Raw genomic sequence first — 22,086 nt, forward strand, 5'->3', positions numbered from 1 at the left:
TGCTGCAACGTGGGTCCCCAGCAGGAGCTGACAACTTTTGTAACAATTTGCCCGTACAGCACATTTCAGTTAATTTCTTAGGCCTTGGTTTAGTGCTTCCCTGAAACGTCCACTTAGCATTGCTAACAGTGAGCCTCCGTATATTTCTCACCCGTGATGGAGAGCCCGACCTGGAGACCCGTTCCATCACGATTTACGTATTAAATAAATTCTTTTTTATTCAGTTATGTTTACGGCATGGACTTGTAACCGCAATTACGGATCCTCCAATGTATAGCCCGACATCCCACAGAGCGTGCTGAGGAGGGAGACTTCCGGCTCTATCGCAAACGCATGCCGTCTCGTTCATATTTGTTAAAGTCACACTTCGTACCATGTAAACGCCCCCCCCCCCCCCGCCCACCCACCCACACACACACACACACACACACACACACACACACACACACACACACACACACACACAAACACAAGAGAATGCCTGAACGGTGCCCTGTTGGGAATTGGGGAGCATCATCACCTAATTCATTTTCGACGCACTCGTTCACTGCCATCACCGGCAAACAGCGAGTACTGCGATTCCTTAGTCCATGCGTCGTTTCTCCAACCGTAGTTTTTCTGCATAGAAGCAACTATTTGTACCCAGTGACGTGTGGTGAGAAGAGGTATATGCGTGGGGCAGAAGCATCTATACCTCAGGGTGAGGTGCCTGTTCTGGACAGTAAGGCTGTCCACAATTACTGCTGTCCCCCATTTAATTGAAAGCACAGTGGCCCCTTCAATCGCTGTTACCATCAGGTAGCATCGAAGACAAAATCTGTTATCAACACTTCGTTGCACAGGGGTTTTCCCCTAATACAGGTACTTCGTGCGTCCGCAGCTCGTGGTCGTGCGGTAGCGTTCTCGCTTCCCGCGCCCGGGTTCCCGGGTTCGATTCCCGGCGGGGTCAGGGATTTTCTCTGCCTCATAATGACTGGGTGTTGTGTGATGTCCTTAGGTTAGTTAGGTTTAAGTAGTTCTAAGTTCTAGGGGACTGATGACCATAGATGTTAAGTCCCATAGTGCTCAGAGCCAAGTACTTCGTGCTAAATAAGGTGGTCCGGCGTAGACACGCACTCTCGTCGTGAGCGCTAGACGATTCCATCCCATTCTTCCAAAGGGGTGGCCGCCTCTCCGGGCTGTCGCTTGCCGATTGCACACAATAAGCTTTCCCGTTTCTACCTCGTAACTACAGAGCATGATACTGCAGTATTTGCAAACTGTACATGCAGGGATCGTTTCTCATGATCAGGTATGTGTGATTGTGTAGATATATAATGCCGCTGAATTTCTGTCGGAAGAGACAAACGAGGAAGCAAAAATCTCATTGAAAATTCAGAGGGCTGCAACAACCCACTCAACAAATAGAATAAAGGAGGAAGGGAGCAAAACTTAGTTACTGTCACAACGACCCCTTATCAGATAGAGGGCCCGCACAACAGACAAACAAGGTGGGCTACCGACCTCCCTTCAAGAGCTCATATCAAAACATCGCCAGTGAATGTAAGCATCAACAGACTTTCCATAAACACGGTGCACTACTTCGTGAAAAGCCATGTGACAAGAGATCCACCAATTGGAACTAATGTGAGTAGTGTAACACTCCGCAGTGTGGGTGTTATAAGCACACCAGCAGAGTCAGACCGGCAGTGTGTACCTACAGCTAGGACAGCTCCAGCCAATACCTACGCCGGCTCTAGCCCATTAGACACTCGCCGTAGTCTTCTGTAGAAATTTGTATCTTGCTGGGCGCAAAAAATGGTTCAAATGGCTCTGAGCACTATGGGACTTAACTTCTGAGGTCATCAGTCCCCTAGAACTTTACTTAAACCTAACTAACCTAAGGACATCACACACATCCATGCCCGAGGCAGGATTCGAACCTGCGACCGTAGCGGACACGCGGTTCCAAACTGAAGCGTTTAGAACCGCACGGCCACATCGGCCGGCTTGCTGGGCGCAACGCCACCTCGTATTGTGTAGCGTATTATTTTGTTTGTTATTACCTCTTTTCATTGTCTTGTAACTTTTAACTGGCGTTTGCCACCACAGGAATTACTGTGATTCTTGTTGTTCTTGAATTTGGAAATTACTGCAAGCCAAGAAGGCGTTGTAGTTAAATAAAATGTGTTCAAACTTGGCTGTAGTTCTTTCCTGCCGACCGCAGGACACTACAGTTACAAATATTTCCCAATGCTTCAGTGCTTTCAACTGATGCAAAACAAGAAGAAAATTTTATTTTCTGATTATATGCAGAACAAGTTATCAGGGGACGACCCATAATTTTAAGGTGACACATGTTCTTTACCTTACCTCTTCAATATCATAGTGAGCAAAGTTGTCTGCTACATTACATTTTTCCCCATTTTTGTTTTATGAGATTCCCTTCTAGCCATACATGGTCAATCATGTTTTGCTTTAGTTGATCCATTGCTTATACAACCACTTCTTTCTCGATAGTCTAGTACAAAACTGCAGACCTTGAATGCTTACACCGTCCAGCTAAAGTGTTCCAAGACATTTTATTTCTGGCGTATCAACTAAATCAGCGCAATTGTTATTGTCAGAATTCGAACTAACAACTGATATGCATTCACCAGTCAGTTGTGAACAGGCATTGTTAAGTAGTGAACGTGCAGCCATAGTGTATCAACGTTATTCTGTCACAAATTTGCAATGGAACAACACCCGTTAGTCAAATGTTTAAGGCAGTCTCCGGAATATTTCGAAGAAGAGAAAAATTAGTGCAAAGTTTCTCTCTCACACCTTGACTCCTGAACAAAAACGGCGTGTGGACGCCTGCCGCAGCTTGACTGAAATGCCAAATACAGACAATTATTTCCTGGGAAAAATCATCATGACTGACAAGTCTTATCAATACTAAAGTACTACAATACGAAAAAGCGCAGAAAAATTCACATGGAGCGTCAACACTTTAACGGCATAACTGACATTCAAGCCATTTTGACACACTAATTGAGAAACATCCGACAGAAGAATTTTTCAGAGACTGTGATGCATGAATGGCGTGTGCGTTGTACGCAGTGTAAGACACCTGTAGCACTAAATCCATCATCTTAATTTTTCTCTATTTTTTACTAATTAACTTTTTAGACTGATTGGGAGAGGGGGGTACATATTTGTTGAATTATTGTTCGTATTGGCATCTATTGATATCATCGTTCCAAGACTCGCCAATCCGTAACTTATAAGTTATGCGACAGATACATTCGTGTGTAGCTTCCGCTGTGGAACTGCACGTCCCCCATGGTGCAGTGGCTGTTGCCGACGGAGCCCCCACCCCCACGGCTATAGCCCCCTCTCCTACGGCGCATTCTGCGCATTTAGTGGCCAACTTATCTCGTGTGCACTGCACGTGAAAAGCCCAGAACTTGTTCGACACCGATGTTCGAGTATTCTAGTCACTGGGGCCGCGATCAAATACGCTGACATTGCGCATGCCCTCCCCGTTCTGCCCTGCAATGTCTGCTGCACGACCAGTAGAAGACCAGACAACATTTCAGTCGCAGGGTCTTCCATTCGCTGTAACGACATGAGCGATCTTTTTCGAACACTGCAGTTATCTCTAAGTCAAGCAGTTTCCATGGATTTGAACACTGGTAGGATGGCCCAGTCAGGATTTAAAATGAGGCATTTCGCAAAAGGGTAATCGTCCACGCTTGAGTTTCAGATCAAATGAACAAAATTACACCTACCGCTGAACTTATCGTCACGTTCGTTACAGAAAGATAATTTCCACAGTTTTTAGCGTTAACTGTTGAAGGAACTATAACCAGACCAGGAAAGGGTATAATGACAGAGTACTCACCACATCCGACTCCAGGGCGCCTCCCTTTTCCGCGAAATGTGGCCCACTCTTAAATCTGTAAGAAAAATTATGCTATAATTAAAATAGCAACAGACGAGAAAATGACAACAGTAATAACCAGAATGCTTCGTTGCCTGCAAATGCTAACCTTAGAGGGTGGCAGCGGTTGCTTACTGAATAGTAATTGTTTACTACTGATCGTGAGCATCAGGTACCATTGGTTAATAACGGCTAGAGGCAGTTCATAACACTTATCTCAGGGTCATATTATAATAATAATGTGAAATTTAAGTTTCTGGTGACATATAAAATGTGCAGACATCTTGTGGGAGTGCAGCCGGATGACATCTCCGACAACCGCAGGTATTCAGACAGGTCATCTAAAAATATTTTACACTAAGTGTAGTATCACCAATAAAACAGTAAGCTTACACAATTTTTAGGATTTGCAGGTTGTGCAGTAGTGGTAATCTGTATAAAGGCAGGGTTCTTACGAAAGTGATACACAATGTATCGGATTTTTTGAGAAGTAGTAGATACATGTAGAACAGAAACAGTCACGACGGAATTAGTTTCCTTCATAACGCGAATAGCAAGCTAAGGCGTTTGTATTTCGTGGATGGAAACGGCTATAAAGGAACTCATTGTCCTGTTGTGTTATTGCGCTACTACTTTATCCAATCTCTGTTCTTCCTAATTACCGCAAAAATTCTCCTCTGCATTAATTTTGTTAGCGTTTCCCGTATCGCTCTTTTCAACTCACATACGGCCTCAAATTTCCTTCCTTTGCGGTAAACGCGCCTTGCAATTATTCCCTAAAGGTTTTCTACCTAGTTTAAATCCAAGCTAAGTGCAAGCCAGGGCAAGACATCGATATCTTTATCTTCAAACCACTTTTTTTTGTGCAAAAACTTGCACAGGCACATTATTGCATTACCTTGTTGAAAAATTAGACTTTCGCCCCTTAGGTCCTCAGACATTCTAATCCATTCTGTCTCTGACATCTCAGTGTAAATACCAAATTCACTCTTGCGTTCACCTAACCAATGCGCGAGTGCAAATGCTGCCAAAATCATAATACTTCTATAGCAATTTCTGCGTATTCTTAATTGCTGCTCTGTTCTCAAATCATGCCGATCAAACTGAAATCCATCCAGGCTATCCAAATTAAGCCACTTCTCATCACTGAAGATCACTTTATCCAATTCTCAAGTCCATGACATATATTTTTCAGGAAACACCAATCTAGCCTGCTTATGCTCGGGTGTAAGGGCAGGTTTCTGTAGTCGTTTTTTGAATGTAAGATGCTTTCATTTGACAAAATTTGTCGTACACGTCTGGCAGTTGCTTGCAACTGTAAATCCGCAACAAATTGAGAAGAATAACTGTTTGTGGTCCGTGCTTTGTGCAAAAGTAATCGTTTCGATGTCTCAGGTAGTTTTCTATTTGCCAATATTTTCCGTTTTTACCATATCGTGGGCCGAATGTAACTGCACTTGAAAGGTTCAACCTGTTGGCGATCTGATGATTAGCGAGTCCCATTTCTATCTACGCACCGATTTTTACTTTTTCGTTACACGATAACTGTATTCCGCGTGGCTATATCACAGTCGTGGTTTATGAACACAATATGCACTGTCACTAATGGTGTCTATTTCCTGTCTGCAGGAAAAGTACGTACAAAACACTGCCGACCTTGTGGCCGAGCGGTTCTAGGCGCTTCAGTCTGGAACCGCACGACAGTTACGGTCGCAGGTTCGAATCCTGCCTCGGACATGGATGTGTGTGATGTCCTCAGGTTAGTTAGGTTTAAGTAGTTCTAAGTTCTAGGGGACTGATGACCACAGATGCTAAGTCCCATAGTGCTCAGAGCCATTTGAACGAACACACTAATGCCCCACCAAGTCGACTGCCTTTATACCGAGTTCCGCCCTCTACCACATGAATTATTGATGTCTTGTTACATACTGTACATCTGGCATCAAATGCTATACCATTTGACTGCATTTGTCGGTATACTGGATCTCATACTACTGCATACACACTGTACACAACTATTCCAAGCCGGCCGCGGTGGTCGTGCGGTTCTAGCGCTGCAGTCCGGAACCGCGGGACTTCTACGGTCGCAGGTTCGAATACTGCCTCGGGCATGGATGTGTGTGATGTCCTTAGGTTAGTTAGGTTTAAGTAGTTCTAAGTTCTAGGGGACTGATGACCTAAGATGTTAAGTCCCATAGTGCTCAGAGCCAACTATTCCAACCAATACGTTAATTTTCCTGCAAATCTGCATGCCTTTACATTGATTTCCACTACTGTAGCACATAGAAACTGGTTACCATTGCAAGTACTTTAATTTCAAAATATCGAAATTTTAATTTCCTGGCTATGCAGTACCACTACATTCAGTATTTTAATACTTGAACTTTCTCTTCCTTGAATTTCATAAACACTTTTTCCACGTAAGTTGTCTTTTTATAACAATGTTCGCACAATATTTTCCTCATTTGTGGACTGCCGCACACTGAATGTGGCAATAGCTAAAATTACAAGCATCACGCACTAGGTAAATGCGCTGCAAACCGAAAATATCAACGAATAACCTTTATTTCCTTTGACACAACTATGTGTAATTGAACTAAATAGCCTGCATTTTTGCTCAGACAGGCCACTCCAAATACGTCTTCAATAAGTAAAGATATGGAGATGCATTCTTTCTAAGTAACTGCGTATAACGGAGCAAATTTTCTGACGTCCTCAAACAATTGTTAACGTTTACAGCTTCCGTATCATGAAACCAGCATTTCTTTACCGGTTACTACATATGTTTTTCTTTGGTATTTGAAGAGTTTTCGAAGAGGACTTCAACGACATAATACAATTTTAAATTGATCAAATACTCGTAGTAGCAAGATATCAATGCTGCATCCACTGTCCCGCCATCAGGAGAAAAGGCTAATGATGGAAAACCATTGTCTAAACGTATAAATTCAATATGAAAATGTGACAGCTGTACCTCCCTCCAAATACAACGAATAGTAATGTAGATATCTTCTAACAGACGCTACTTTAATGTCAGAAATGAGACAGCTACTTCGTTGGTCTGAGAGGAGGAGAGATCGGCCTGGTTAGTGTGATGTGTAAACCCCGAGGCCAACAGCGACACCGGGGTGAGATATTTGGCAGCAAATGCTGGCAGCTTCCCGGCACACTGTTTCACGTGTTTGCGCACCCCACTCGCTCTCTTGAGGCGCTTATGAGGGACAACATATCGCCGAGGGTGCCACCGCTAATCAGGGAATGAGCTGGTAGTAGACGTAAGTGAGTGGTTAGAGGTGGGAGAATGGAGGGCCATAAACAGCGGCCTCGTCGCCTCGCGCCAAATTACCGGCCGTTGGCTGTCAGGCGCGGGAACGCAAGCCACTTCTTCGGAGTGTTTCGGCAACGTTCGGCCTGTGTCGGCGAGCAACCGCCAAGCAAGGCAAACCTTCGTTGTCTCTCTAGTGCAGATATCTCAAAACGTCTCACTTGCTGTGCTTGTAGAGGAGAGAGCAAGGAAAAAGCAGACCCTACGGCAGAACAAACGTGAGGACCTCTTTGTCCCGTAACTGGCGAGGAACCGTCACACAGCCACTTCTTTGTGCTCTCCTGGGTCTTTCCCTTTAAAAGGGAGCGTCTAGAGACCATGAACAAAAGTAATATGATATCCTACCAGAGCGCTATTTCATGAATACAAATGAAATAAAAAAGTATATAGAATTATTTTTGGTTAAAAGCAAATTAAGTTTGAATCTTGGAGACAACAATAATGCTAAAACTGGGAATTCGTGAGGCAGACTTTGTAGCTATTCAATATCTAATGGTGTATACTGCTCTTATCTAGTAAGTTATCGACGTTATTTTCTTATAAACACACAAAAATACTCGAAGGAACATTTGAACTCCGTAGTTTTGGCTACCACATGCTGTGTTAGGAACAAATTAAAAATAGCTGTCATTTCCTGGTTCCGACAAAGGATTTCTGAAGGTTTCTCTTGGCTGTTAGGCAAATAGCGTAACTGGTAATCCCCTCCCAAATATTCCCTATTGGGAATCCGTCTGACGTACTCCCATTTGGATGAAAAGAACCCCTCTCTGCAATGAGCTGAAACTCGTAACAGTTACCTGCTCACTATGGGTCAGAGAATGAAACGTAATTCTTTTTTTTTTTTAAAAAAAAGGGGGGGGGGGGGGTAGCTTACTCGTGGGGAAACAATCAATAAGCTGTTGACGAAAAGAGCTAGAAAGAGTTTAGAGATTTTAAGAGAGGTGAGCGAATAATTCAGTGAAATGGGCTGACTAAAGAGCGGCTTTATACAAAATGCAAAAATATCTATGGTATAGCAATTGTCCCTTGCAAGAACAAAGCATAGATGTTGATGTATAAAATACAAACTTAATGGGAATATATCACAATGATATTTTCTTGCCTATTAGATTGCGATCAATCGAGATGGAAAAGGTTATTCAAATACGTGACAAGAAACTCATGTTGCACGAATCAAATCTCTTGTCGAATTGCCATAGCCAAAGCGGCATTTCTTCTGTTGGCCAACATGTTTAATATTGTTGTTGTCATTGTCGTTTTCAATCCAAAGACTGATGTAGTTCTTCACCCTAGTACAAGTCACTTCACCTCTGCATAACTACCCAAACATCGATTAGTACCATCTTATTCCTCCCCCCCCCCCTCCCTCACACACACACACACACACACACACACACACACACACTCACACACACACACAGACTTTCTTCCATTACGAAGTTGATAACAATATAAAGTTAATGCCTTAGGATGTGCCCTATCAACCGATCCCTTCTTCTGGTCAAATTGTGCTATAAATTTCTTTTTTCTCCATTTCAACTCACTACGACCTCATTTGCGATTCTACCCTCCCATATGGTCTTCATCGTTCTTCTACAGCACCACTTCCAAAGCTGCTACTTGTCAGAATTTGCCTATCGTCCACATTTCACTTCCATACAAGTCTACAATCCAGACAAATACCTCCATGAAAGATTTTCTAACACTTAAATTTATATTAGATGTTAACAGATCCCTCTTTATTAGGAATACTTATCTTGCTGTTGCTAGTCTGCTTTTATATATTCCCTACTTCGGTCATCATCAAATATTTTGCTGCCTACTACTTTTAATATCTAATTTCTTAATTTTCTTCCTCATTATCGCCTGATTTACTTTGATTACATTCCATTACCAACTTTTTATTTTCGTTGATGTTCATCTTATAAACTTTTCCAAAGACGCTATCCATTCCATTCAACTGCTCTTCAAAGTCTATGGCGCCTCAGAGAACTACGATGTCATCAGCAAATCGCAAAGTTATTACTTGTCGCCCTGAACCATAATCTCTTTCCAAATTTCTCCTTGATTTCCTTCACAGCTTGTTTAATGTGCAGGTTGAATAATAGCAGAATTAGGCTAAAGCCCAGTCTCACCCCCTTCTCAAATATGGCTTCCCTTTCATGCATTTCGACTGCAGTCTGGTCTCTCTACAAGTTTGTTAATAACCTTTCGACTACTTTATTTTATCCCATCTACACTGACAATTTCAGACATGTAGTCTAAGCAACATTGATAAAAACTTTCTCTAACTCTATAACGGCGTTGCCTTTCTTCAACGTATCTTCTAAAGTGAGTCGTAGGTTCAGTATTGCCTGACGTGTCCTTACATTTCTCTGGAACCCAAAATGATCCTTGTGGTCAGCCTCTGCCTGTTTATCCATTCTTCTGTAAATAAATTGTGAATATTTTGCGACTATGACTTATTTAAATGATAGTTCTGTAGTATCCTCATCTGTCAGCACCTGTTTTCTTTGGAATTAGAGTTATTACATTCTTCCGGAAGTCTGAGGTTATTTCCCATACCAGGTGCAGCAATTTTGTCGTGTCTGGCGCTCCTCAGAATCTCAGTTATTCTGAGGAAATGTTGCCTATTCAAAGGGCCTTGTTCCCACTTATGTATTTCAGTGCTCTGTCAAATTATTCTTGCAGTATCAAATCTCCCATCTCATCTTCACCTACGTCTTCTTATCTTTCTATACTATTATCCTCAAGTTGCTTCGTATTATATTAACCCTTCCACCTTACAGCCTTCCCTTCTTTCCTTAGTACTGGCTTGCTTCTCAGGTGTTGATATTCATACAGTTGCTTCTCTTTTACTCCAGTGTTCTCTTCAGTGACCGTATAGGCATCATCTGTCTCTCTCCTAGTTACGCATGCTTCTACAGTCTTGTAATTGCTCTCTACCAATTCCTACTTAGCCACTTTGCACTTTCTCTCAGTCTCATTTTTAAGACATCTTAATTCCTTTTCGTTAGCTTCATTTGCTGTATTTTCTAATTGCTCTTTTGATCAATAAAATGAAAGATCTCCCGAGTTATCCCAAGGTTTCCATTAGACCCTGTCTTTTTACGTATGTGATTCTCTGCTGCTTTACCTATTTCATCTCTTAAAGCTACCTAATCATTTTCTATTGTATATTTTTCCCCTATTGCAGTCAAACGTTGCCTCATACCCTCCACGAAACTGCCATCAACCTCAGATGCCTTCAATTTATTTGAGTGCCATCTCCTTAATTTCGTACATTTTTTGCTGTTTCTTCAGTTTTATCTGCAGTTCATAACCAATAAATTATAGTCAGAGCCCACATCCGTCTCTCATTTACGAGCATCTAATAAGTCGAAACGTAGCAGTGTCTCCACGTCTCTTCCGTGAATAAAACCTTCTTTGACGATTCTTAAACGAAGTGTTAGCACTGAGTAAATTATGCTCTGTGAAAAGTTCTACGGGATAGCTTGCTCTTTAATTCTTTTCCCTTAGTTCATGTTCTCCTACTATATTTCCTTCTCTTCCGTTTCCTACGATCGAATTCTAATCTCCCATTACAATTATATTTTGCGCTCCCTTATTTATCTGAATTATTTCTTTTAACTCATCACACATTCTTTCAATCACTCCATCATCTGCGGAGCTAGCTGACAAACTTGTATTATTGTGGTAGGTATTGGCTTAATTTCTATCTTAGCTTCGATAATGCGTTCACTCCTTTGTTCAAAGTAACTTACCTGCATTCCTATTTTCGTATTCAGTATTGGGCCTACACTTGATCACCCCTATCTGATTTTGTCTTGATAATCCTGTACTAACCTGATCAAAAATCCTGTTCTTTCTCCCATAGCAGTTCGCTAATTGCCACTATACCTACGTTAAACTTACTCACTACGCTTTTTTAAATCCTGTAACCTGCTTATCTCACTAATCTAACATTTCACGCCCCGACTCCAATAATGCCAGTTTTGTTTTCCTCATGACATCTTCCTGAGTAGTAGTCCCCCCTCCCCCCCCCCCCCCTCTTCCCAGGAGATCCGAACAGGAGGCTATTTTACCTCCGAAGTATTTTACTCAAGAAGACTCCATCATTTAAGCATACGGTAGAGCTGACTGCCCCTCAGGAAAAATAACGGCTGAAGCTTCCCCTTGCTTTTAGCCGTTCGTAGTACCACCACAGCAATGCCGTGTTGGCTGATGTTACAAGGCCACATTAGTCAATCATACAGACTGTTCGTGCAACTACTGAAAAGATTGCTGCCCCTCTTCAGGAACCACACGTTTGTCTGGCCTTTCACGGATAGCCCTCCGTAGTGGTTGCACCTACGGTACGGCTATCTGCATTGTTGAGACACGCATACTAAGGACCATGGTAAATGTGGGCAGTTTAATACATTGACTGAAGAGAAAAATAATTAAATATCACATGCTAACTACGGTACTGTATGCGCTAGAAACCTAAAGTAAATTATCGAATATAATTAGAGAATTTTCAGACGCTCTATCGAAAACGTACAGACAAGATTAAATACACATATAATAAACGAAGAGCTACTGAAACAAGATAGAGCAAGGAAATCTATTTTGAGAAATATCATTTGTAGCAAGGCCATCGGTCTGATTTTGAGAGCTAATGGTTTTCTACATAATAGTATGAATGTACAGTGTAAAGGAAAAGCGGAGTAGGAAGAAGAAGAAAAGATAGAAATACCATACTAGAGGGTTTGTCCACATTTGGAACGCAATACTCCAGCATTCGTGGCATTGGTTCGACAACTCCTTGTTTCAGGAGCTATATGGCACGGCATGTTTACACAGATCATGCAATACCCATTAATTACAGGTTGACAGATGTGTTCCCCTGGGTTCGGATGGCCAATGTATTTTCTCGAGTGCTTCTCAAACGCTTGTAGAAAGATTCAGATCTCGTGGCATAGACTGATGCCCAGCTGGAAGATTCCATCACCATAGGGGAAGGCTTAACGCATGTAAGAATGCAGGTGGCCCACAGTAACGTTCATGCAGTCCGCAGCTGTCGTGGTGGCTTCGAATACTATCGCAGGTCCGACGAGGCCAAGGTGTATGTCACAGGCTCCGTAACTCCGAACATGTACTCCACCACGAAATAGGCTGGTGGGTTCAAAGTTGTGCTTCGCGTTGATGACAGTGTATCCGGACACGGCCATCAACCAAGTGTAACAAGCAAAGTGTTATGACCCGGCGCCTAGGAAAGAGCGTCTCTAAAGCGGCGAAGCTGGTCGGCTGTCGGCTTGTTACTGTTGTCTCGTTGGAAGGGTGGTGAAACCACGAATAGACACAAAGGAATTGGACGTCTACGCGTCACAGAAAAAAAACCAAGTCAGGCGGCGATCAGTGCACCTTTGACGACAGAGTGCAATGCTGGTGCAGGCATAAGTTTTTGGAGCACATCGTCCAGTTGTTGAACATAGAACTTTGCAGCAGACGACTTCTAAGTGTTCCCATACTGACCCAACGACATCCTCAATTATAACGGCAGTGGGCACCGAATCAAGGAGAAAGGAAATCTTTAACCCGCTTGATCAGACGAGTCCATTTCTGGCTACCCCTGAAATGGACTCGTCTGATCAAGCAGCTGCATTAACGACATAGGAGACAATCTGGGTATCCGTCTTAGATTGTTTGCAGATGATGCTGTCATTTACCGTCTTGTAAAGTCATCATATGACCAAAACGAATTGCAAAACGATTTAGATAAGATATCTGCATGTTGCGAAAAGTAGCAATTGACTCTGAGTAGAGAAAAGTGTGAAGTTACATGAGTACTAAAAGAAGTCCGCTGAATTTCGATTACGCGATAAGTCACACAAATCTAAAGGCAGTACATTCAACGGTCAAATAAATAATGTTGTGGGTAGAGCAAATCAAAGACTGCGATTCATTGGCAGAACCCTTAGAAGGTGCAACAGGTCTACTTTTAGACAGCTTAAACCACGCTTGTCCGCCCGATTCTGGAGTATTGCTGTGCAGTGTGGGATCCGCATTAGGTGGGACTGACGGATGACATCGAAAAAGCTCAAGGAAGGGCGGCTCGTTCTGTATTATCGCGAAATAGTGGGGATAGTGCTCCAGGCATGATACATGAATTGGAGTGGCAATCATTAAAACAAAGGAGTTTTTCGTTGCGACGGGATCTTCTCGTGAAATTTCCGTCACCAATTTTCTCCTCCTATTGCGAAAACAGTCTGTTGGCACCCACCCACCTAGGGCGAAATAATCATCACGATAAAGTAAGAGAAATCATGGCTCACACAAAAAAATTTAAGTGCTCGTTTTTCCTGCGCGCCATTCGAGAGTGGAACGGTACAGAGGCAGCCTTAAGGTGGTTCATTGAACCCTCTGCCAGGCATATATATATATGTGTGTGTGTGTGTGTGTGTGTGCTCTCTATCATTTCTCATGGATCCTTGTCCTGTGTGTTTGCAGCATCAGAGTCTGCAGACGGACCTTTGGCGCACAACGTGTGGGAGTGAGCTGCCCGCGTATCTCCAACGCAACTGGCGAGTGCGGAGCCTTCCCGTTTCCCTTCCCACCTGCCGCTTATTCCCGGCGTGTGGAACGTGCCTGCTATCGCAGCAGACGCGGCAGCCCAAATAAAACGAGGCCGGGCCGAATGCCGCGATCGCCGTCAGCAATCACGCTTCCGATGACGTCAGGTAATTACACGGCAGGACGGAAGAGCGCGGACTCTCGCTGTGAGTCAGCCGCGGCCGCCATGACATCAGCTCTCCAATTATTTGTCCGCGAGCGGCCGTGACCGCGCGCCGCCATTACTGCCGAGTGAAAGCAATAGCCATAAGCTGAAAGGTCGGCCCGGGCCGGACTGGGATTAATTACACGGCGACAGGCAGCGGCTGCCGGCAGCACCCAGCACCACCCACCACCCACCACCCACCAACCACCATCCACCATCCACCACCCACCACCCACCACCCACCACCTCCATCTCCATCTCCCACTGACGCTGCCGCGTTGTTTGGATCCGAGCTCTCCTCTTGTTGATGCTAAAATACTATTCTCGTTACAATAATGTGACAATTCTAACTTAAAATAGGCAAAATGTAAAGCTTATTCTATTCCATGGTGGGTTGATCGGTACACCAACCGGTTCCGTGATCGAATATGGAAACAGTCTCGGTTGCAAAGTTATTTTTATTACAAATAACGCGTTTCGCCTCGTTAAGGCTTCCTCACATTTTCTAAAAGAGAAGTAAAAGCGGGGATGTCATAATACAAAACCACAAATTAAGGGACATGGTTCTAAGCTGCGATAAATTCTTAAAAATTATTTTAAAATATTTAAAAAACCAAACTAGCACTAACGAATGGCTATCGAAGCATTATGTATCACCGGCTGACAGGACAGTTAGTCAGAACGATGGTAATAAGTCATCTAAAAAAAGAACCATCGAGCGTGGCGCAGGCAGCAGAGTTTTCAAGTACTCAAATGTGTGTGAATTGCTATGGGACCAAACTGCTGAGGCCACCGGTCCCTAGTGTTACACACTACTTAAACTAAGTTATGCTAAGAACAACATACACACCCATGCCCGAGGGAGGACTCGAACTTCCGGCGGGAGCAGAGTTTTCATCTGCACTCTAGTTTACATCTGGCCGTGGCAGTTCTTTCTATGTACGTGTGGTTGCGCTTCACCTGGCTATTCTACTTCAAGGTATTTTCGTTACTTTATTTGTCTGTGCCCTTTCCTCCCCTTTATGTTTGCCTTCATACATTTATCCCTTGTCTTAGCGCTTTTTATGTCACACATGATCTTCTTCGAGTTTATTTCGTTCGTCGGTTCTACCTTTAAATGGTTTATTTCCACCGTTCTCACTAACCACTTTACCAGCCGGTGATATTTAGCGCTTTGATAGCCTTTCGTGAGTACTAAAAAACGAAATTAACATTTTAAAAATTATTTTAAAAGTTGAGCTTACCATGCCCTTTACCTCGCAATTTCCTTTTATTTTACACCGAGCGAGGTGGTGCAGTGGTCAGCACACTGGACTGGCATTCTGGAGGACGACGGTTCAAACCCGCGTCCGGCTATCCTGATTCAGGTTTTCCGTGGTTTCCCTAAATCGTTTCAGGCAGATGCCGGGATGGTTCCTTCGAAAGGGCATGACCGAATTCCTTCCCTAATCCGAGCTTGTGCTCCGTCCCCAATGACCTCGTTGTCGACAGGACGTCAAACACTAATCTCCTCCTCCTCCTTTTCTTTTACAAAATCTGAGGTAGCCTTAACCAAGCGAGTCGCGTTATTTGGAATAAAAATAACTTTGCCAACCCAGACTGTCTCTGTGTATAACATAGGGAAAATTTGCCTTCTGCTCGTGCGCTGTATTGCTTTCGTAAATAAAAAGATATGCCCTCCAATTTAACCACATTTGCAGCGTATCGTTTAGCGAGACGCCATTGTGGAACGACCGCTCATTGTCAGAGTATGTAGATTTTTTTTTAAATTACTGGAAAGGCAATATGCAAGCGGCTTCTTATTGATCTGACTACAAATGACACAATGCTCTGCAAAACTTAACTAACATAACATATTAACTGCTCGGTGGAAATGAATTAAAGGCGGGGAGGCCTGTTGCTAGAGGACTCCCAGTTGGACGTCGCAGGGCGTGAGGTCAGCGTGACTTGCTCCGCAACACGTGTCAGTTGAAGGGACATGAAAAAACAATGTGCATACACCTGAATATCGATGGCTCCGTTTGCCACGCTGTCAAGAGGGTAGTTAGTAGATAATGGGGCCATGGGCTTTTCTCATGTGAGGGCGGATTCAGTATGACTAGTGATTCTGGTTCAAATGGTTCAAATGGCTCTGAGCACTATGGGACTTAACTTCTGAGGTGGTCAGTCCCCTAGAACTTAGAACTACTTAAACCTAACTAACCTAAGGACGTCACCCACATCCATGCACAAGGCAGGACTCGAACCTGCGACCGTAGCGGTCGCACGGATCCAGACTGTAGCGCCTAGAACCGCTCGGCCACTTCGGCCGGCAGTGATTCTGGATTTACCCTGATGTGGTGAGGGCTGGGAACACGTAATGCATCCAGAAACGTTGTCAAACATGATCGTTTTCTTGATCCAGGTGTTATAGGGGGGAGGGGGGGGGGGGAGGGGCGAGCATAATGCGTGATGGGTATACTGACCTCAAAATCTCACCAAGTTTCATCGCTCAACGTTATTGTGGCACTGTACTCTTTTTCCAACGTGAGTCTTTTTGTGGGTCCATGCAGCCCTGACCTTTTTATGGATAACACATAGCGACCGCATCGAACTGCGCCAGTGGGGGAGTTCTTCAAACGAGAAATATTCAGCGAATGGACTGGCCTGCCAGTCCACCCATGGGATGGGTAGGGGAGACGTAGTGCAGAGCTTCCACATACACCGACGACCATTTGACATCTGTCAACCACGCAACCTACCGCAAGAACTCCTTACTACCTGAGCCGTGATAAAAATTTGTTGTTTTGAAGAGCGAGCCGCAGCGTGTAGTGTGAAGCAGTCGCCCTCCGTTTCTGGCGGTGGCGCCGCTGTGGCAATCGCAACTATGGTGTCTCCCTCTGGTGGGAAAGGGGACAGGTAGCCTGTTCACGTGCATTTAAGGGGCACTGTGAGCTCGCTAGGCGGCTCTCCTCCTGAGCGTCTTCCCCCTCCTACTCCCCCTCCATCTCTTGTGCCTCCTTTCAGTGTCTCTGCACTCCCTCCTGCCCTGTCTTCCCTCTTCATCTCCCACCCCTTGTGTCTCCTGCCTCTTCGTGTACTCACTGATGCCCCTCTTCTCTTCCTCCCGCCGCTTCCCCTGCTGCCCCTTGCTCTCCCCTCCTTTTCCATCCTCTCTGCCCTTTCCCTCGGCAGGTCCCGCCTGGCAGTTTTATTCTTCGTCGTGTGTGCTCCAAGTGGGTTTTAAGTGTGTTGTTCTGGAGTGTTTTTACTACTGTGGCCCACTTTTAACGTGTGCATGTCCATTCAGTGTCTTCTCTGAGTTTTGAAGAATCGCCAACTGTGTTTCTCAACTTTCTGGTGACTTTTTTTAACTGTCCTCCATGAATGTCTCCGTGTTAGTCTATAGATTTTACCTCCATTTTCCCCCGTTATTCTGTTTTAAGTTCCCCTTTATCGCCTTATGTATGTAACATTTTATTCTTATTTTAAGTTGTCCTGTCACTCGGCTGAAGAGCGGTGGATTGTGCCACTGACAGCCCTCCCTTGCCCATATGGGGCAGGGGAATGAAATCACAATAAAGAAAAAAAAACTCGCTAGGCGGTGAGCCTGGTCAGTTGGTCAGCCAGGCAGTGAGGGGCAGTCAGTGTCTGTCTGTCGTCCGGAGTGCTAGTATGTGTTAGGCCACCTGTCTGCTCGAGTTTGTTCAGGCAGTGGTCATCAGCGGTTGGATCGATCGGTTGGTTGGTCGCGCACTGGGACACAAGATGACTTGTCCGTCTTAAGCGTCGGTGCATGTGAGGACGCCACGTCAGTCCAGCGGGCCGGGCCGCGCCTTCGCAGCCAACATGAGAGCAACAGGAGTCAACCCATGACATCGGTCTGGCCGGCGCGAGCTAAGACGCCGTGAGACGGGAGATCGGCGCGCCTTCCTGCGTCCATTGAGGCGGCTGGCAGCAGACGGTTCGGGAGAGCGTTTTGGGGGTGCTGCGCCAGGTCTTCACCAGACATCGCAGACATTCGTGATATGTTGTTTCGTTTACTTGTTAAATTCTACTTGTTTTCTTGATCAGTCTCTCGTCCGCATTTGTTAGGCGGTTAGTGTCTGTCTGTCTGTCTGTCGGTCGGTCTGCCGTACGTTAATAGCTGCCTCTGTCATGTTTGCCAGATTCGGTGTTAACGAATTTATTGCTGCAGGTGTAAAGGCCGAATTCCTGAAATATGTTTTTATCTTGTCTATCATCTTGAGAGGCAGTATATGTGTAATGTAGAGCATGTTTGTACATTTTATGTAAGACTGCATTTCATGGGTTTTATTTAAATGGTCATTTCAGTATATAAAGTTGCCACCCTTCCATCATAAAAGTTTTCTTTTAAAAACAAGTTGCACTTTCGGTGGCAAGTAATTTTTTTTTTAATGTGAGTGTTTTGTACCATTTCCATCCCTCCTACGGGGTGCATAGTTTATGTGTTTGTGAGAGTTGTTAAAATTTTTAGTTTAAAGTAATCTGGTGTGTTGCAGATTGACACCAGTGTAGTCTTTTAGAGGTTGTTGTGAGCGGTCGTGACTATGGCCGTGTTAAAAGGGGGTGGCAAGGTTCTCAGCCCATCAACCAAGTGTATTTCTGCCTCTGAATAAATTGTAACTTGATATTTAAAGGGTGCTTTCTGATTATAATTTTTAAATCTGTTAAAAAAAGAAGGAGAAGGAATATTCCTGAACACCTAGTTGGTTTAATTAGCAGTTGATACTTCATTGCAGTAAATAGCCCATCAAGTATAGTTTTAGAGACGAGAACAGTTAACAACATTTTCAAGGTCATTAATAAATGTTTTAGCCCATTAGACTTTTGAAAGATGTTTAAATTCCTTTCAGAGCTTGTAATATGTATTGTATCCTCCCCCTCCACCCCCACCCCCAAGTATATGTTAAAACTATGATGACAAGCAGGCAGAAAAAATTGACACTTAAATTTTTGAGATTATGATTTGATTATAAATTCAATTGAAGGGAGCATACCACACAACCGATGAAGTGCCAAAACAAATATTTATTATCAGTTACCTACCATAGGTTAAATTTAATTTATTTATTGGCATGAATTGGAAGCCTGTTATCTTGAAAATCTGAATATGTCGTATACATTCAATACGCATGAAATGTAAATATTAATGTACAAATAAAATGGCCTGTTGAAAATATAGTCAAATTGAGGCAAGATAAAAAAAAGTCGTAGGCGATATAAAAAAAAGAAGCTAGCATACTTCACTTACACTCCACAATGTCATAGACATTAATTTCTTGGGGTGACGCACCAAGCCAAGCTTAAGTTTCCCGAGTTCAAGAGCGCGGAATTCGAATGATTTGAGATGGGAACCGAAAAAAGTCCTGCAGACGTGATACTAACTACTGCTTCGCACTATATTTATACCTTAATGAAATCTGTCGTAAATAAAAAAAAAACAGCTCAGTTTATGAAATTAGTACTAGAAATAAGAATAATATACACGAATGTTTAGAGACACTTATTTTGGTCCAGGAAGGGATCAACTATTCAGGAACACAAGTTTACAATACCAAAACATGAAATCCATTTCACTTAGCATCTCTGAAGGGAATATTCGCAAATTTCTCTTTTTGTAAATAGGTATTATGCAAACATGTATTTTCCGTTACGAGACGATAGGCACGCTATGGATTTATGCAAGAAAAAGTGTATTTAATGTAAGCAAAGGAAGAGCCGGAATTCCAACGTACTTACAATAACTATCACTAAAAGCAGAATTGGCGAATAAAAGGACGGAGTTAACTCATTGTTCACACCTTTGCTGCTCAGACCATCAGTTTGGAAAACGCTAGTAGCTAAATGTCTCCAGATATCCCACTGCAGAAGCACTGTGTGACATCGGATCGTGCATCAAGGAGTCTGATTCATAGTCGCGCTTTTTGTGCGAATCATTGAACAAACAGAATTCACCGGGATCTGACGCGTCATTATCTTCGGAAACCCACCATTAGCGATTTTATTGCGAAATTAAAAGAGTAACGCCAAGTCCAAACATTGCTCTGACAGGTCTACTAACACTATCAAGAACTGCAACGTTTTAAAGAATGCAATACGGATTAATCAATGGAGAGCCTTGTCAGCCGTTGCAGAGAAACATCACTGCGACCCAGGTACAGGATCACAAACATATCGATGAATCGAGAGGCGATAACATGTCGTTCTCGTTGTTGGTGGTTGTGCTGCTAACCAGAAACCTCGAAGGCGTCCGTGAGGGTGCTGCAAACAAAGACATAAAGTGGACTGTAATGCTACGTAGGAAGTTGCATTTTTTTTTCCTGGTAAGTCACTCATGAACCTGGAACATATTTGAGTCTTTTGATACGGAAGCAAAATTTCGAAGAAATAGTGTCATGATCCATACTTGCCTCACCTAAATTCACTCAATTAGATTTGGTCGATGGTAAAGTAAACAACAGTAGCTATGCAAACATCTGAGACACTAACATGTTCCTCACAGTGTGAGAACAATTTCGAATTAGATATTTCCCCTATCGGCATGTTGGCTCTTTTGCTTCCCAAGCAGTGATTACATTGTAAACGATTCGAAGTGAAACCGGTGGATTTAATAGCTTAATCTTATAATAGCCTCCTCTTGATACCTGCGCGACGTCAGACATCACTGAAGTGGGCTAGAGCGTCGTTTGTGCTCCGGATCAAAAAATGGTTCAAATGGCTCTAAGCACTATGGGACTTAACATCTGAGGTCATCAGACCCCTAGACTTAGAACTACTTAAACCTAACTAACCTAAGGACATCACACAAATCCATGCCCAAGGCAGGATTTGGACCTGCGACCGTAGCAGCAGTGCAGTTCCGGGCTGAAGTGCCTAGAACCACTCGGCCACACGGCCGGCTGCGCCGGATCAATTCGATTAAAAGCTCATACATAACCACGCACCACACTTCAGAAAAATGGCGAATACAGTTTTCATAGTATCGGCGATTATTAAAACTAGAGCATAATTTGCAAAACAAATCAGGGACATGTGTTAACTGCTTTAAAAGTAAGCATGGCTCAAAATTCTAGATCACCTTTCAGTTCTTCACTTTCTTTGAAAACTGTTTTGAGCAAAGTCTGATGAAAGTCATCCACAAAACGAAAAGTAATGGTATCACTTCTCTAGTAGTTGTGATGACATAATATTAAAACAATCGCATTGTGTTCGCCACAGTATCATAAGAAGTCACTGATATAATGAAGTTTTTCGTTCAGGGTGTAAGGTGGCAGGCAAATCCATCACCTTCCATGAAAACCCTGGCATGATAAGCAAATCCAGTAGTATGTCACATAGCTCCGAATAAATCGTGACATTAAATTAACCAAAGTAATACGAGTAACGAGTGAGCAAATGGAATACCACAGACTAACACAAGAATGCCTAAATGCATGTCATACCTTCCCACCGTGAGACAGACGTATTTCCGAGGGGAGAAACGAGAACAGAAGGCGAGAGCAGAACCGTGTTAAGCTGAAGGCCCTACGATAAGGGACGGACACCCACGTCGCCAGCTAACCGCTAGGACCACAACCCAACCACAAGGTTTGGCGTGAGACTTTTTCGCGTCTCTGTTACATCAGAACCACCCCCCAGCCCATGTTAAAAGCTAGAGCCCTTCAGAAGAACAATATAGATCTTACGATAACACAAAAAGGGCCACTCCATCCGCAAGTTTTAGCGTGAGACTTTTCCGGGTCTCTGTTATGTTGCAAACTTTAAAAACATTGCCCCACCACGAAAACTATAACGTTTCTCATTGGATAGACAGAATTTTTGTAGGCGGAGCTTAAGGTTAACATTGAGACCCTGATTGGTCAGATGAAAACACAGCCAGATAGTTTTTTTTAAACCAACTTCGGTAAATTGTAGTAAGGAGAAGTTAGGAGAGAGTTGCTTCCAAGACGGCGAGGTGAGCGGAGCTGTGCTGCCCGCCGCCACCTGACGAACACCGACAAGGTAATGAACGCACGCGATGCCGCATAACAGCGTATAAAGCTTCACTCAGAACTGCAGAAGTCTCATCTGTTACACCCCCTTTTTGCGTAA

The 22,086-nt window shown here is 43.6% G+C and overlaps 1 protein-coding gene across 1 annotated transcript in view; it reads right to left on the reverse strand.

Annotated features, from left to right (window-relative positions):
- Positions 1 to 22,086, reverse strand: part of LOC124712193 — a 679,509-nt gene that overhangs the window by 499,337 nt on the left and 158,086 nt on the right. The window contains exon 3 of the mRNA XM_047242521.1: positions 3,869 to 3,923. Coding sequence (XP_047098477.1) covers positions 3,869 to 3,923 — 55 coding nt within the window. The remainder of the gene's footprint in view (positions 1 to 3,868; positions 3,924 to 22,086) is intronic.

This window comes from Schistocerca piceifrons, chromosome 1, assembly GCF_021461385.2.
Source record: "Schistocerca piceifrons isolate TAMUIC-IGC-003096 chromosome 1, iqSchPice1.1, whole genome shotgun sequence".
NCBI classification, from domain to species: Eukaryota; Metazoa; Arthropoda; class Insecta; order Orthoptera; family Acrididae; genus Schistocerca; species Schistocerca piceifrons.